This window comes from Pieris napi, chromosome 6 (assembly GCF_905475465.1).
Source record: "Pieris napi chromosome 6, ilPieNapi1.2, whole genome shotgun sequence".
NCBI classification, from domain to species: Eukaryota; Metazoa; Arthropoda; class Insecta; order Lepidoptera; family Pieridae; genus Pieris; species Pieris napi.
The window spans coordinates 1,579,246-1,598,530 of NC_062239.1; the positions used below are offsets into that span (position 1 = coordinate 1,579,246).

General features: G+C 31.6%; 1 protein-coding gene across 5 annotated transcripts in view; it reads right to left on the reverse strand.

Moving 5' to 3' along the window:
• Window positions 1-263: 263 nt before the first annotated feature.
• Window positions 264-19,285, reverse strand: part of LOC125050371 (acetylcholine receptor subunit beta-like 2) — a 43,394-nt gene continuing 24,372 nt past the window's right edge. For all 5 annotated transcript variants that reach the window (XM_047650160.1, XM_047650158.1, XM_047650161.1 and 2 more), the window contains exon 11: window positions 264-1,266. In XM_047650160.1, the coding sequence (XP_047506116.1) occupies window positions 1,051-1,266 (216 nt within the window). In that variant the 3' untranslated portion in view covers window positions 264-1,050. The remainder of the gene's footprint in view (window positions 1,267-19,285) is intronic.

Sequence of the window (19,285 nt, forward strand, 5' to 3'; positions counted from 1 at the left end):
AACTACGAAAATGTGTCAGTTCAAAAGGCATTATGCTATGCTACTTCCAAACAAAAGGTGTCTCAATGAAGAATTTGTAACAATTTAATTATTTAATTTAAAATCCCATAACTCCCTTTATGAGTCATTTATAAGTTTGTAATTTATCTTTGATCATTTTTATTTCGGCTTAACTATTTATTTAATTACACCGAAAAATGACTTCTATATATAAATTACCTTAATTATCTTTCTATATGTGGAGGCGGCTAAATAAAACAATCTTCATAATAGATTATATATTGTGCTTCTAAATTACATAGAACCTTATTACATATTAGTAAAAGTAAAATTCACAGCCTTAATACTTAAAATTATACCTTGTATATCGCTAATTAAGTGTGATCATTGAAACTACTAATAATTACTTATTAATTAAATTGCATACCACGAGTTTGCATAAAAGGAATTTTACGCGTACTCTTTTTATAAAAATATTTGACACAAACTTGTGATTGAACGTTGGCGAGTCGAGAGAATTATTATGAAGTAAAGACTACAATTTTGTCTTAAGATCGTAATCATGTGGACACTTCTTACAAACCTTGCAAAAAAACTAAAGAGTCATTAATTCCACCACAGTAAAATCTATCTAAGACTTAAATTATTGACAATGTATTATAACACATATTGTTAACACAGCCTGTAGACATCTGCTACAACTTTAACATGATTTTAAAGTTCTATTTCGTGTATCGAAAGGCTTGCAACGATCTCTCACTGACTGAAGCCTTCAAATTTCGAAATGCGGAGTTAGTATTTGTTATGTATTACGTACACATTAAGTTTTAACTATAACTAGAAGTTAAACGTCTTTTTGTCTATTTATTATTATTATTTTATTTAATTAAAACATAAAAATACTGTTTGCGATTTAGAACAGTGCCAGGTCTTCCTGTCCAGTTTACGCCTTTTATTTAAGAAAGCAGTAAACGCTAGAATCATTCAATTTTTGATAGTAATACTTTATTATATTTTATATCTTTATTAGAACATGGCTGTATTCTTCGTCTACACAATACCAATTGTCTCAACATCCTTAGGGTAATAGAAGTTATTCTTCCTCATCGGAATAGAAGACAGTTCTTGATCAACTGGAACACGGGTGTCGTAGAGTGAAGGTGATTGGAAGATGATTCCAAAGGTCCCAACAAAGCAGGCAATGGTGAACAGCCAGAGGAAGAACCTGTCTAGTACCATAGACATGAATTTCCAATCTTCAACAACCTGCGGAAGAGGAATATTTTAATGATGATGATATATTTCACCTTGATGATTGACACCTATAATTAAAATGTATATATTGTATTTTAACGGGTTCAACTCAGGGTAGCAAGCTATGATGAAGTATAATTGTTTTAAAAACTACTTGAGCCAAATTACTGAACCAATTCTTAAAAAGCCGACAACGCAGTCGCGAGCCCCCTGGCATTGAAAATGTCCATGGGCGGCGGTATCACTTAACATCCGATGAACCTCCTGGACGTTTTCCCCCTGTTCTATAAAAAAAACTTAATTTCCATTGATTTGCTCTTTGCAGTATTTAAGATTGGTTAAAATTTGAAATATGCATTTTGCAACATCTACAAAAATTTGAAAACCTGAAAGAGATTTTAAAAAGAAAAGATATTATCGATAAAACCGTTTTTTAGTAACTTCCATTGTATCCTCATATGTTCAATTCAAGAACATATAGCATCATATAATTGACCAAAATCAAAAACAATTGAAGGTATTTCTATTATAATAAATCTCTAATATAATTCTTTTTAATACCGTGCTATAACCAAATGTTTATAATTTATTTAACCTGATCATACAGCTATTCGAAACAACTCTTTAAGCAGAATTTTTTCATTATTTCCCGTCGCCAATGGCTTTTTGTGCTTTAATGAAAGGAAGCGTATTATCGTGTAATTTCCTGATGTAGATTAAGAGGCTCGCGATAATGTAACGCTGATGAAAACTAAAGGACTTTGTTGGTGTAGTTCACAGTCAAAGGACGTAAAATAGCAATTTGGCACTCGCTGGTATGGAAAATATGTAAAGAAAGCTTTGTTGCCGTTTCTTTTCGAGATTTTTTTTAGAATTAACACATTGGAATATTTATAATGGTGTGTTGAAATTTATAATGGATTTTGCTAGGTAACAAAACGATCACGATTTTTTCTCTGATGAGTGTTGGTCTAGTGTCTTGGGCTTGCGGCGATAACTAAGAACTCCCAAATTTGGTCTGGCGTTTGTATCACGCCTAAGGACTTATCCTTCTATATGCGCCACTAATACTCGCTCATCCTAGAGCAGTGATGGCCTGCTTCAGCGTGCGACTCTCATACCTGAGGTCGTAGGTTCGATCCCCAGCTGTGCACCAATGGACTTTCTTTCTATGTGCGCATTTAACATTTGCTCGAAGGGTGAAGGAAAACATCGTGAGGAAACCGACATATCTTAGACCCAAAAGTCGACTTGCCATTTAAAAATGATCATGTAACAGATTCAGAAATCTGAGGCAAGACCTAAAGAGGTTGTAGCGCCACTGATTTATTTTAATACTCACTCAGTAAGGTGTTGTCATTTATAATATTCTTTTGCAAAATAAGTATAAGTATTAACAAATTCGTAAGAGCAAACTTAAGGAAATGTTTGATTCCAAAGGCTTCTATTTGAGATAAAAGTCAAAGAAGCGCAAGCTAACTCAATTTATACTTATGACAGAGTATCGGAAAATACTTGTTTCCATATATATACAGGTTTAGGATAACGTATTTTCTTTTAGCAAAACTTAATTTATGTAATAACAAGTTATTCACACTATCATCAATAACAATTTTAAAATAAAAGTATTGTGTTAAACTGATTTAGGCCGTAATGCTTCTGTAGTCTATACTCTTCTGAAATGCTACTGAATTTTTGAAGTGTTAGTAAATTTTAAAAATTATAACGCGTAAGGTTTATAGGTAGTGCATTTATTATTGCCAGTAATGCTGATTGGAAGTGGAAATTTTCATAAAACGTGGAGACGAAAATATTCGGAAAATTCAGAATAAGTCGTCTGTATAAGATATTCAAAATAAAATCCATAAAGTATAATATTATAGGTCCCTAGGTGAAGCTTACATTTTCAATGTCAACCTAAGGAACTTCATACATACAACTCTTGGAAATCGTCTTTGAATGAACAAAATTAGCGTCCAAATAGACATAACTGACCAACCAATATCAATGTAAAACGAAATTTCTTTCCCGTTCTGTAAATTCTATAAAAGTATTGCAGTTCATAACGAGGTTTCAAAGTGAAGTTCGAGTTCAGGCCCGGCTCGTTACTGCACTTTTTGCATTCTACAAAACTAATAAAGTTCCGAAACAAGGCATTATTATATTACCTTCAGAAATTCAATTCGTTTATTGCATCTTCTGATACAATTGTTCCAATGGAAGTTATATCGTTGTTGTCAACTGATAGATTATTATTTATGCATTTTTTACGATTCGCGTCTAACTCAATAGTAGTTAATTGCTACGTGACCGTAGAAATGTTTAAGGGTTTGTGTGTGCAAGCACAATTTCTGAAAAACAGAGTAAATTTAGTAGGTAAGATTTGCCTTAATTTTAAAATAATTGAATACCTATATATATCTTAATCCTGACCAACAATATATTACTTATTTGATCAAAAATAATAAATTAACATTAAATAACCAAAATAAAGTAATTTATTAAATTTTTGACTAAATATATAAACTTAGTTAACTCAAATTCTTTTTTTACCTAAACATAAACAACATTAATTGGTTTCAATATAAAAAAGGTACAAATTTCTGATATAAATTGATTTTCTAGTACTTATTTATTGGTCCCTTTGTTCAAAGTCCTTTAATCTCGTGACAATGTATGGGACTGGTATATTCTTGAGTCTGCAGAATTGATCACTTAAGACAATCTTTTGTTCCTGATCCAAAATAATTATTAATAAATCACCAGAAATATACGGGGTATGACGATGTAAAGAATTGTCTAATATATATATGTGCTTGAAAAAAAAATACACGTTGATTTGAGAACCTTTATCGGTTTTAAAAGGTTAAGTTTTTGGTTAAAACCAAAATAAAACTATTACTTCTACAGATTACAGGACGCAACATGCAATCTTCATGTTGGATTATTTATTTAAAGAAACTGACCACAGTATAAATTAATGGTACTAGTATTCCATGTGGAATACTCAGTAGGTCAAAGTTGAAGTCAACGAGGCGTTGCTCTGTGTTAGCCGAAATCAGTGAGTGCACGCTCTCAAGGGAATTGAGCACACTTTATAAACACTATTCATTTTGATAAAACATAGTTGGAATATTTAAGTATTTATCTAGGTATATTACATTCACACATTATGGTTAACTTATAGCTAATCCGATATATCAAATATCAGCATAGAAAGACAATTTACCAAACGCCTGATGGAAATTGCATAGCAAAGTTGTCATTAGCCAATTATAAAGTTTTCAGGCGAAATAATCTACGATGCTGTCAATATATCTATATTTTTCGGTCAAGAACTTTAGCCGAAGTAACAAATAGCACTATGTTACTTTTTGGTTAAATACATATATCAACTGAATAGTTTTAAATAAGAAATTCGCGACGATAGTTTAAAAATTTCTATCACTGATCACATTGTGACAGTCTGACCATTGCTGTATACGTGGAGTTAGTATAATTCGTGTTTATATGTGTTAAAATTTAAAAAACAAGCCAACACATTCATTCAAAATATTGGATCGAACTATACTGAATGAATGAATTAAATTCTTAGCAGTATTTCGCTTATTTTTTTTTAAGTACTATTGCATTTGCTTAAAACAAATATTATAATGTACCCACACAAACCAACTTCTAAAATTAATAATTACCAAGGCAAACGTGGTAAAGCAGAATTTCATACCAAGTTTCATACTTACTAACGCCAAACGCACGAGATTAATACAATGAAGGTTATTTAAAATTTGCGGCGAATGGTAATATTTGTGACAATTTTGGTGAGTGTTTGCATTAGATATGGTTTAACCAAAGCATATTAAATTATTGAAAGTAAATATCCGATTAAGCCTTACATTATCTATCGGTATGTAAATTTTAATGCTTGTATTTAATTTCAATGCGGTTAAATATTCGTTCAGTATAATTGGAGGTTTTATAATGTATTTCGAATACATTTTAAATTATTGTTTTAAATTTCACTTGACATGTTATTACGAATTGTTATTTATTCATACATTTTAGTGTATAATATGCGATATCGTAGTAAAACTGAAAATATTTTTGTTATTTCGTATATTATTAAAAATGACTAGGTGTCGTTTATCAGACAATTGTTAGATATGTGATTTTTTCGCGCAAGTGTAATTAAGTATCTTAATCAGTTTGCTTTTATATTTAGACTCAAAAGCAAAAACAATAGCGAACTAATTTCTAAGAAAAAATTCTCCTGAAACAAATTTAAGAATATTGTATTCCTACATTTACTTATAAATACAAAAAGATCCGAGAACAGTTTACATGCACATATACAATTCGAAATTTATTGCGCAATGTGATAAAATATTCAAGTAAGCATCGCATATAAAATGAATGGCTTCCCAAAAGGCATTTCAAGAGTGCAACTGATGCACTTTGGAAGAATACTACGTTTATCTAGCTACGTTTTATAGCGCGATCAAATTTTCATATTAACGATTTTATACTGGACTTACGAATATATTAAATTATTTGTTCACTCATTATTTCTCTATATCTAGTGTATTTAATGTTACTCTGATACACATATTTGCATGCAGAAGTCATACATTCGATTTACGATTTTTTTTTTCTATCTACGTATTAAACTCGCTTGTAAACTAAAACGTGACAAGGAAACTAGTAACTGTCTTACTCACAAAATCGACATATAATGTCAGGCAGAATAAAATAATACAAAATCAGTGGCGCTACAACCTCTTTAGGTCTGGGCCTCACTTCTGAATCATGATAATTTTTCAATCTAATAGGCAAGTAGGTGATCAGCCTCCTGTACCAGATACACGCCGTCGATTTTTTGGGGCGAATGTTAAATACGCACATAGAAAGAATGTCCATCGGTGCACAGTCGGGGATCGAACCAACGACCTCAGGGATGAGAGTCGCACGCTGAAGCCACTAGGCCAACACTGCTCAAACTGTGTCAGGCAGAAGGCACACTTAATTGTTCATAAAATAAAATGACCAAAGACATTGTTGCAGTCTGAAGTTTATTGGCGGTGGCCCTACAACTGACTGATTATTATTATACTTACTGCGATACGAATGTTAATTAAATAGTGAGTTTTCATTCATTTGGGTTGCCTGTAACGATTCCAGGAGTTGAACAATAAGGTGAAAAACCTTATTTGTTTCATTTATATTTCTTGTTATTTTGTGTATCATTAAAAATTACTCGATGTGGTCTATCTGAATAGATATGCGATATTTTTACGAGTCTTTTTCACTAACAATTAAAATTTTGCCTTTTTTGTTATTTGTGTTCACAACAACAAGTAACATATAATAACTTTTATTTGATCAAATATACAAATAATCTATAATTTATTAAAGCTATAAGGTAAACATTAAAGTAACACAAGTCTCTTTGAAGGTAAGTAATACAATTTTGCCAAAAGAAATGCACTTTCTGGTAGCAATATGCGGATCTAAAGTGCTTGAAGTGGAATGAAATTCAATATCCTTACCACAGATCTCATAATGGACCCTGTGCCTTGGAGACACTTACGAGTTTTACGACCTTCATATTGACATTTTGACGATATGAAACTGACATAAATATTCTTAGGTGACGTCTAATATACTCGTATAAGGAGAAAATATCGGTTTAATGGCCAGTAAGGCGATTTTCCCAATCAATATGCAGTTTTTATACAGATCGCGGGAGGCTCATCTAATGTCAAAGTAATCTCTGCCCATTGATACTTACATTGCCAGAATGCGCATCGCTGTCATTTTAAGAAAAAAAAATCACATCATTTAATTTTATAGGTAACAAAATGTACTCTTATGAACGCCAAAAAAGAAATATATATTAAATACTTCTAATTTTACATTTACTGGCAGTTCTTAAATCTAGGGCGTGGAACGGACGAGAAGAACTGACAGTAATGTCTCCGTAACTCTTAAATCGTCTAGGTCCTTTTTAACAAAATATTTGTAAGCAACCATGACATCTTTGAATTAAGAACTGGCAGTAAATGTAAATTTAGAATATTTTTTTACTGACGTTCATAAGCGTACATTCAGTAACCTATATGAATAAATTATATTTTGATTTTTGAAGTTATACTTCTTTAGGAGCGTTATAAAAAATTGATGACACTGAAATTTTACGATGCGCGCGCACCGTGACACAAAATTAACAGAATGAAGTTGTCCACGGAAGATCCTACGGCATTGGACATAATTTAAAAACAACATTCAAATAGTAATAGAATTTATGTTACACTTAATGTAAGAGAATAATAATAAATATTTATTAATTTAATTTTTAAAATGTAAATTGAACTTTATTGACTATAATGATTCCTTTTCCAGTCTTTGATTATTTAATTGTAATTAATTATGCCAAAGAAGTAAAACTTCTTACGCGCGTACGAAGTACACTCACCCTTTATTAATAAATAAATAATTAAAAGCCATCATAATAAAACTGAATTTCGTGTGAATGAACATGATAAACAAAAGTAAGTATCTTTGCGTCTTTTAGAACGATTATGAACAAAGGTATTTTTGTAGTACCCGTAAGTCTTTAAATATTTAACTAAGCTTCCCTAACTTAAAGTATGGATGTAATTTAAGAATAGAATTGTTTCTTAAACAGTATCCACCTTGTTGAATATTGATCAAACTGCAAAAATAATTGTTAATGTTATTTAATAAATTGAATACTGGATATATTTTATTATAAGAATAATATTTCCAAACAACCAATAAATACAACGATGTAATACCTACAAACCGACTTAAACTATCCACAATCAGATAATAAGAAATACAACTTCCAAGACTAACATTTTCTAGAAACTTCGCCATTCCTTCACTATTCCTAAGCCCTAAAATCCATTCGATCGGTTTCGACCACGGCAAATTGTGTTTTATCAACTTTCAATAGAGTTTATATTCGAATGGGTGTTCTAAGCAGTTTGTTAGGTTTGTGGCTATAATATGAGGGAAATCCGGCTCAAATGCTGTTAGTGGCTACGAATGGGAATCCGTGTTTACCCCGATACCCAGCTCATGGGAGCGGTGTCCGAAAAAGCAATCAACTGAAATGAATGTAGACGTCGTGAATATTCCGATAATGCTTAATGTATTATTTAATTTCAAAGGTTTATATATTGCTACAGCAACAAAAGATTTCATTAGCATTTGAAAAACTGACTCTTGTTTAAGCAACGGAGGTGAGGTTAGGTTAGGTTAATAGGTACGTAAGACAGCTAATAGTATTTAGTTTACAACTGTTTAAAGACAAAACAAATTAATTAAATTATAAGTAAATAGTAAAACTGACCGACCAACTAGGCTCCAGAATATAAACCACTCCTTATATGGAAATTGTATTCGTTTTTACAACAAACTCCCAAGCGAAATTAGAGAATTACTAAATAAATTCAAAGCCCTCGTTAAACGTAAATTAATCAATAAGGCTTTTTATAAATTTGACGAATATTTAAACGATCCTAATCCTTGGGATTTATTCTGTCCAGTTCAAACAATTTGTATGACTCAAAACTAAGCGATTAAAAAGAGAGGCGAAAAGTTTCTTGCCAGTTCTTCTTGCCCGCCCTTGACTTGTGAACTGGTAGTAAATTTAGAATTACTTTACTTTGAAGTTAAAGTTGTTTAAACTTGTTTACCTATATGAATAAAGTTATTTTGACTTTGACTTTGACTAAGCGATTTCAGCGACCAGCTAACCCCATGAACATCATTATGTCTTTGATTCAAAGTTGTAGGGTTATTAAGTGCCGTTTGTCAAAATTTTTGAATGAAACGGTAGTGATAGTTTTCTCGCCCACTAAATCTTACCGTAAAAAGAAAATGATTAATGAAAGACAAATGCGAAGGAAGAATCTATACACTGTTGTAATACCATGTTATTATTTGATGTCAAAATCAATATTTAATTTTAAAGTACTATAATTTGGTTGATAGTTAATAATAAGATGAGAAAATTCTATTAGGAATAATACGTAAACTCAGAAACCAAGGTTTTAATAAAAAAAAATTCAAACGTAACAAAATCAGGTACATACCGATACTTCGATACTTAGACTTAATATTCATGTATAACATTGTATAAATATATTTTTCCTGTCCAAATTAAAAATATACTATATAGTTATATCTATAAAGTTGTGATATATCACAACTTTATAGATATATATATATCTTATATTTATAAATTTACTATTGATAGTGCATATGCCTAAAGTTTACTTTTTTAACATTCTTTTTAATATAATTCAATCAAATGGAACTATCAACTATCGCATTGTTTAAGATATTTGTGTTCTGCTAGTTATAAATAAATACACTCCCTATACAATTATTCGCAGGACAAAGCATTATTCCCTATACAAAATCAATATTGCGTATAAACATTGTTTGAACTCAACCAGACCACTAAGTACATGTGAACAAAGGGAAAAATTACAACAACCATTTGCCAACAACAATATTACGGTATAGAAATCAAAGGTAAAAAGCATAATACTTTTGTTTCAGTTAAGTAATATTAAGTATATATATATAGTGTATACTGAAGTTATATTAATTTCACTTAACAATGGCTTCTGCCAAACCCTTCCATGGGACATGGGGCTGACCCATTTCTACATCATTGATTACACCATTTATCACCGAAACTTTCATTAATTATATCTTTACAACGTATATAATGTAGCCTTGCCAACTATTTGTAATACATTTTTGAGTTTCTATAATAGACGGACTAATTAAACAAAAATGAAAACAGTAATTTTTGCATAAAATAAAATATGCTTATTTTGGAATATAAGATATAGGTATCACTTATTCCACATTATCAAATTTGTATCGGTACATCCCTACACATCGGCAAAGAAGACAGAGAGTGTAGATCATCATACAAAATGACCATGGCAAACACAGATAGAAGAAACCAGAAGGAGGGAGATACGGTCCGCTCTCTATTTGTATTAAATTACAAAACTGAACGGAAACCTCGCAGTCCAGTTTCCGGAACCGGCATCTGTTCACAAGCATAGCGTGTGAGCCAGCCATCGTTTTACTCAATCATATTTGAGGGAATTAAACGACCCGTCACACACAAGATAGCATACCTACCTACATTACTGTAATAAAGCCACGCTACTCAAACTGCGATACGCAATCGAATAAATTCTAACATAATTTTTCATTGACAAACTTCTTTCTTCTATCAGTCTGTGTCTTTATTTATTTGCTCCTTACAGTCCACGTATGTAGCAAACTATTTCACAGAACAGCCCTGCGATTCTGTAACTCACTTTTCGAACTCACACAGTGGTTTTCGCATCGGCGGTCGCTCTCAAATCAGTCGTGAAGCAGTCATTTTATGATTTGGCATTCTGAAAAGGTGGGAGCTTGTAGTTTATTGTTTATGCCAAATCATAAAATGACTGCTTCACTACTGATTTCAGAGCGACCGCCGATGCGAAAATCGCTGTGTGAGTTCGAAAAGTGAGTTACAGAATCGCAGGGCAGAAAGAAAAGCATTTGACGAAAATAAAACCAAAATCCTAGTTAGCGTATCAAGCGTATCTTACAAGGCCGTAGCCGACTTTAATAAACTTGATATACTTATTTAACTAATAACCCTAGTAAATAAAATAGAATGTGGGTTAAAAACACTGTAATTGGATTTTATACTAAGAAAAGTAAAAGCATTAAATAAAAATAAATATTCAAGAATTTATCTTTGCAGAGAATGCAAATCAACTGCAAGGCGAATCAATGGTAAAACATAACTAAAATGAACATTTTTAATTTTCACAGATAAAAAGATACATTTATACAGGAAGTAAGAATAAAAAATCTCTCTCGTTAGCGCAACTCGGCATTTTAATGTTGATTCACTAGCCATACTCGCAACGTTAATTGGAAGTGGACTATTATTTTAAAAAATGGCGTACTTATTATGAACGTTAGTGCTATCGCTAAATTCTAACTTAAGACTTCAAATATATTCCGTTTCCGCTACTAATTCACTGATGGTTTTAAAATTTATACGCCCTCGGGGTGCTATTTATATAGTCGTTCCAAAAATGAAGTGCGGTTATCTGGGAGACGTAAAAACGTGTTCAGAATAACAATTCGGTTTGCCAATCGACGCTTGTTCTTGTGAAAAATTCGATCTGCCCCAATTCAAAAGTGCTTTCGAATAAGGTTGGGTAAAGCTCACTATTCCAGTCGCTAATAGTTATTTGAATTGGATTCTTCGCCGAAAGGGAATCTATTTGATTTTCATATGAAATTATAACTATGTTCTGAATTCATACTTTTGAATTTTAATTGGGTCATTAATATTCGAAACACTGTTGAATTTTGTACAAACTTTACAGAATTCTGTATCTGTTTCTTTAATTACTCATTAAATGTTAGTAATTAGTGTTTGGAATCGATTTTTTGAATCGTTATCGATTTTTGTATTAAATGCTATTAAGAATTTACGATTACTTAAATAATTAATAAGATTTTAATTCAAAGCTTGAAACTGTCGCTAGCTTAGTATGGTTGATTAAATTCTTATTTAATTACCACGTGGCATAATTTAATGTTATAACAAGCCTTAACCTTTTTGTAGTATATTATGTATACCTCTGTAAATTCAGTGAGTATGTATTAAAATAAATAAGTTCAGGCGCAATATATAAATTAATTGCATAAATAATCCCACATAGGGTTGAAAATTGCTCGGTTAACTAAACTAAGATCGAGTACAATGAGAAAGAAAAATGATTTTAAGAAAGTCTCATGAAAGGCCATTATATTATAAACTTTGTTGCGAACTGTGCCTACATGCTTTTGTTGAGTCTTTGAGGCGGTCTTGCGACTTCATAAATACATAACAAATTCATTCTACGTCTAATATTGTTGAAGTTTTCAATTCTCTACTAAGGGCGCTATTGTCGGGCGGCTGATGTTTTTATAAGTTCTCGGCTGTTTAAACGTTCTTAGATGCATTATGACAGTAACTAGAAGTTTGAATATCGATTATGTAGACAGTATTGTAGCACATTGAAATCCAATGGAGTATGAGTAAACTTTTCTGAGTCTTTTTCATTAAATTTTAAATTGTCAATCTATTCCTGAGAAAATTATTATTTCGGCTTATCTAATTTGGTGATATTCTTTTTATAATCTAAAACATCTTTAGGCGATTACATACTAAATATATATATATATATATATATAAATATACAGTTTTTATATAGCAACAGCTCATATGATGTCAAGTGACACCGCCGCCCATTGACACCACATTGCCAGAGGGCTCGCAAATGCGTTGCCGGCCTTTTAAGACGTACATTTTTCACTTGACCCTAAGTTAAATTGATTCGGAAATACATCGGTGGACAGCTGATTTTTATATCGACTTTTATGCAACTAAATAATAAATTAACAGAATATTTTTAATTTGCACACAAATATCGTTTCATATGCCATTTTAATAACAGTTATAGATTTTAGTATTACCAGACTAGCAATATCAACTCTATCTCAGTTCTCCTAAAATACACTCGGATCCGTAAGTTATGAACGTTTAACACAGCTATTTCAGACTTGCTAAACATTCCACTAGTTTTGATCCTATTATACCGTACTTTATGCGTTAGTGAATTCAGAGATTGCTCTTTTGAAAGTGGTTAGCGATTTCGCTGCAATCTCGAAGCACAAAAGCTAAGTCTAATAATTGTATAACTTCCACAAGCCTTTAGACAAAGCTTTGGTTAGCAAAACTGTTTTAAGAACTAACTGCAAACATTTATAATTTCTACTTTATATGTTATATACCTGTAACATCATGGCATAAAGTTATGTAATGAATCGCCAATTGCCGTCCTTTTCGTTTAATTATTTCAATTGTATTATATTTCTGTGTGCAACGAAGTGTTAATAAAACATAATAATGGTAGCCGTTTCTAAACGCCAGATCTTACTATAAAATTTAGTACAAGATATGTGAGTGTTTCAGTCAACCTTTTGATTTTTGACATTTTTTAGTACTTTATAAGGATTTAAAAATATTGCCTATAATAGATAAACACGAATTATAATTATAGTCTTTTAATAACTACAAAGCACAGTTATGTAACAAACTTTTTATCCGAATTTCATTTAAATGGGTCATGTATGCGTGAGCTTCTATTTGTGCTTTTGCTGTTTTATTAATAAATTCATAATAATGCAAACTGCAGTAAAGTCTTAGAATTGTACATTTTATTTATGTCATGCCCGTCTCCAAAAGCAGTAGGCGGAGACAACGTTCGCTCGCTTCCTTCTTCTTCTTCCTTCTTCCTCCAATAACATTCAGATTATACGGTCATAAATTTTTGATGTCCTCAATTTTTTAAATATTTTCTGAATCTATCACAGGCCCCGCCCTGGCCTCTTTAGTCGCCAATTTTATTGTCTGCGTTATTGGATAAAGATATTTTTTCAATCAGCCACCGAAGTGACATTTTATATCTGCTTAATTGTTTTATTACCCAAAGGTTTCATTACTCAATTAATGTATTGATTTGCAAAGAAACACGTTAGTCCAAGGGGTTCCCACGGGAGCCATAGCTTAGGACAATATCGACGACCGCAATTTAAATGTGCTGATTTGGTCTCGTTACAGTTAATGAGCTTCACTAATGATTCTCTCGTAAATGTGGCGACCATTAATTCCTTTTCTAGATTAACTGAATTCGCTTTATGAATGAAAGCGAACTTAAGTGCGATTTTATATTATCCAAAATCAACGTATCAAATAATTATAGTGAAGTAATATTGATTATTTACTCAAGTATTTTTATGGATTAGAGCAGTGTTCAGCGTGCGACCCTCATCCCTGAGGTCCTAGTTTCGATCCCTGGCTGTGCAACAATGGACTTCTTCCTATGTGCGTATTTACTCAAACGGTGAAGGAAAACATCGTAAGATAACCGGCTTGCCTTAGACCCAAAAAGTCGACAGCGTGTTTCAAGTACAGGAAGGCGATCAACTATTTGCCTATTAGATTGACTAATAATCATAGAAATGAAATCTGAGGCCCAGATCTAAGTAGGTTGTACAGCCACTAATTTATGTTAAGTTCATCGTAGTTGCTCTATAAATAGTAATCGTAATTTGTTCTTAACCAAACTTGTTATTTTGATTAAAAATTTAGATTTAAAAAAAACATAGCTTTAGGATGATGGATGGAACCGCTGTTAGGATATTACTTGTTTAAATAATAAATTTATCAGAAAAAGCGCCGTAATTAATATAAAAAAGTTCTCTTAAGGATTACATTCGACATATCCGTAGCATGTTGCAAAGTCGTTAATCGCATAGTAGTTCTTACTCTGAAAACTGCTGGAGCGTACTAAAAAGATGTTCATTTTTATATAAAGATTTATTTTATTTTAAAGTATGTTGGCAAGCAACTTTATACTAAAATAATCAGTATTATAAAGCCGTATTATTTTTGCGCATGTCACATTATATATTTGCGTTTCCCCATTTAAATAGGTTTGATTCTAACACTAATACAATTTTTAAATAAATCGATAAACAATAACTTATCAATTATTTTAGTTATTTTGGAAATCTGCAAAAAATACCTTTGTTAGGCCAAGAATTGAAAACATATTTCATATAGTATAATCATAAAGTTTATACAACTACACGAATACTCTAGAAGTAAACACACATGGAAATCTTAAAATTTGTATGCATAACCACGGTCTACGATCCGCTTACAAAACATCCCAAGATAATAACAAAGCGAGCTTTCAACGCTAATCTTTAAGTTTTACAAAGCTTTCGGACTTATTTCGTTATTTCCTAAGGACAAACTTGACGTTTTAAAGGATCAAGTTAAAAAACTTAGAGTTATTTACGTTTAAACTAATTTGCAAGTTAAAGTAGCGCTCTGGACTTGTAACTTTGATTGAAGTAGACAACGCTTTAACGAAATCATATATTTCCTGACAAATACTTGTTTAAGTGCTTTTTATTTACTCTTTGAAAATGCCAGTAAAAAAATCCTGTTAGGTAGATTTTTAAATATAAGTCGCATTATGTGCAATGTGTAAAGAATGTGTGGAAATTCCCGTAACTTGCTGACAGGGTAGAATCTCTTTCATTGTTGGCGGTAATCAAACCTGTCCCAAACACTATAATACTTTTTTAAGCAGGATTTGAACCCAAAACCTGCGGATCATACATGCAGATATTACTATGCAAACATTATTTTAAAAATACTTCTAGTGTTAATTAAAATTGAACATTAACCACTTAACCAAGGAGCGCCAAACTCAAATTATATGTAGGTATATTTATATAACAGCATGCAACTAAAAGAGCATTATTGATATTGGATTAAAACTAATTGGAGAGCATAAATTATTATAATGACTGTAACAATTAACAGCTCCCAAAAGAATACTCAATGATTTTGCTATTGGATTTCCAAATTCATGCAATAAAATATTTAATTCAACGAATTTAATGTTATTAATTAATGAATTTAACAGTTACTTTTTTAAACGTATCGGTTTAAATACGTGAAAAACGTATTAAAATCTATTGGCCTTCAGCAAATTTTCATCCTTCTTTTCTTGATATTCCCTATTCTACAAGTAACACAGGGGACACCCTCTGGGAGCGGATAGTTATATTAAATTCCTATCACAGTAAAAACTTGGTTACTGGTAATATAAAAAAAATAAAGGTTTAAAAAAATAGCTTTAGTAAAATTATAGTCCAGTTTCGACACAGCATCATCTTTTACAATGACCCTACTACTAGGATGCAGGCACCTGAAGAACTAATATCGTTTGAGGTCATACAATACCGCGATAAAACATCATATCACATGCGGATTTTCTGTTCTTTATGTACTTCACTGTACGAGCGAGTGTGTACTTCATTTGAAAAAATAGCCTTAAGGTGGACCAAGCCAGCATTATAAAAGCGTACTTTTTCAGCTTTAAGAAATCGTGGCCAGTGATATACTGCTACATATGCCTATAAAAATTATGCAGTAACACCATCCATTACACTATTAAAACAAGTGTAATTTAAGTGTAGTTTGAACAACATTAATTTACTAAACATTTATTTAACGCCTATAAATTGCGTGCTAATCTCAATCACGCATTAAGTGCGTCAAACGGCTTACAGCAAGTATTAATTGGTGATATTAACAATGATATAACTGACACGATCAATTTCTATCCCTTAATGCCTCCTGAATATTAAACGGCGTATTCGCGTAATTATGGCACGGAATATTTTAATTAATATCCTCTCGTGTTGAGTTGTACGCTAATATCAATACACGATAAGTTAAATACTGTTACATTATCGTTGGATGTGTACCACACGAAGTAAGCTTAAGAACATTTTATATGTAACATATGTTTAAAGAATACATTGTTCTTTTTTGGTAGTTTAATTATTGTTAAATAATATAGCCAATTGACGGTTTATTTATAATATGCATACAAAAGTACGTATTATTCCCGCGATGATACTATTTTTCTAATTTTATTTTATTTTGTTTGACTATTTGTGTAAGTAACGAGCTATAATTTTAAGATTGTACTTTTGACATTTCGCTAGTTTATTTATACATTTAGTTAAATATACCACAACACAGTGTGACTCCCTTGTGTACACGCTATAGATGAATTTTGTACCAACCTATTTGTCTCTTTTTAATTGCAACGATTTTGTATTAAAAATATTGTAAGAAGTTATATCATATATATATATATATGTAAGTTTTTTTTTGACGTTCATAAGTTCACATTGTGTTACGTACATAATTAAATGATTTTTGACTTTTGATTTTTATCATTTCACCATCCTCCTTATAATATTCTTGAAGCAATTAATATAATAATAAAAACAAACGTTTAGCTTCTAACGTAAAAGTAATATGAAATAGAAGCATCCATACATTTCTTTGAACAAGACGCATATATATAATAACTAATACCCATCCTGACGAATCACACTAACTATTTGGTGAAAAGCGTACAAAGATCCCTTCGGCAGTTTATCGCGTTTATACAGACAGACGCGGCCGAAGGTTTAAATTTCTAATGTATATATAAGAGAGCACATAACCTTCACACAATCAATCTATCGCGTTACGTAAATTCGGTTTGACTAAAACCTTCATTTAAAGGCTTAATTGTTGGATTGTTTTGCTGGAAACCCGTTTACGCAATGCTGAATGTCATGTTAGGCCATAAGTTGCAACGGTACTGCGTATTCTATACAAAGACATAGTTTTGAAACTATTATTTGCTGAAATCAAAGTTAGACGGGAAGTACGTTTTTTTGTTTGTTATTTAACAACTTACACGTTTTATTTGAATCATACGAATTCAATAGAAATATGAGGTTATATTTTTTTCATTTTCCATCTCAATTTATTTACTAACTTTGTATATCTACAATTGAATTGCTCACTTAAGAAACTAAACATATGGTGAAAAAAAAAAAATTTCAAATTGCCTCCTTAACTATCAAACTGCCCCTCTCTGGGGCATGGGCCCTACATTGGGAAACACTGATCTGAACCAGTGTGTGTCGTGTGTTCGAAACCCGGTTGGAGCAATGGTTAGTTTTACATGCGCATTTAACACTTGCTCGAAGTTAACATCGTGAGAAACCCGGCTTTCTTAAACATGTGTCAGGCAAAATACTTATCTATTAACAGTGCATCTGTTACACACCGCATAGAAAAATAATTTATTAAAAATGAAAACTTTCAAACCGCCTTTTTTGTAAAAAAAGTTGTACCCATACAAACTCAAATCAAATTATGAATAAAAAATAAACTTATGAGGTCATTAATGCTGATCGTTTACGTTGAATTCCTAAAAATCTTTATTGTTTTTACGCTCTATTGTGGAGTTAAGAGTCTTCAGATAAGTTTACAAACAATTTTCACTATGAAGTTGGATTTCTGGTCCAAAATCATTAAATAAATATCTATAGTACGCCCGTGATAAGTTTATCTTGCTCATCAATAAAGTATGAGTACCTTGCCGTTCGTCAAATATGTTAACAAATTCATAACTTTCAAATTCAGTTAACGTTCAAGAGGCGTTAGAATTTCATTACTTCCGAATGAATAATCTGTTATTCAAAAGTAGAAACAAGTGAATACCTGACTTGAATAATTATACATTTACGTAAATGATTAATGTATTATACACTTTTACTTCAGATAGTCAATCAATGTTGTACGTTTGACCGGGTATGGATATTGCTATAACACAGAAGAACAGTGTACAATATACATTCCTATAAAAAGTTCTGTATCTGTGGCATATATTTCAACAGTTCATTCTATTATCTCACTAAAAGCGTAATCAATAAGTTAATCACCTTTCTTCGCCTTACATACATCACCCATTTTCACCTCTATGCTTTCATCACGACCTCAAAGTTGATACATTTTAAAGTCGTTCTAGAGTAAATTGTAATTGTAATGGCTATTATTGATAAAGAAAGATAAAGTCACAAACAACTCGTGTAAAGGATTTTTATCTCAATACGTTTAACTTATATATTACCACCTGAGACTATATTATATAGCCTGATGTATAATTAAGTGATGTGGGCTTTGTGGCTTAAGCTTGCGACTCTCAACCCTAAGGTCGTGCGTTTGAATCACGGCTGTGCAGCAATTAATGGACACTTGCTCCTATGGTGAAGGCAAACATCATGAAGAAACCTGCATCAAACCTAAAAATCGACTACATGTGCTAGGAGACAAAGGCTGATTACCTACTTACTATAATATAAAATTCTCGTGTCACAATGTTCGTTCCCATACTCCTCCGAAACTTCTTATGATTTTTTTTATGCATGTACAGTAAGTCTGAGAATCGGCTACTATCTATCTTTTAAACCCATTTGTGATAAGGGGTGTTCA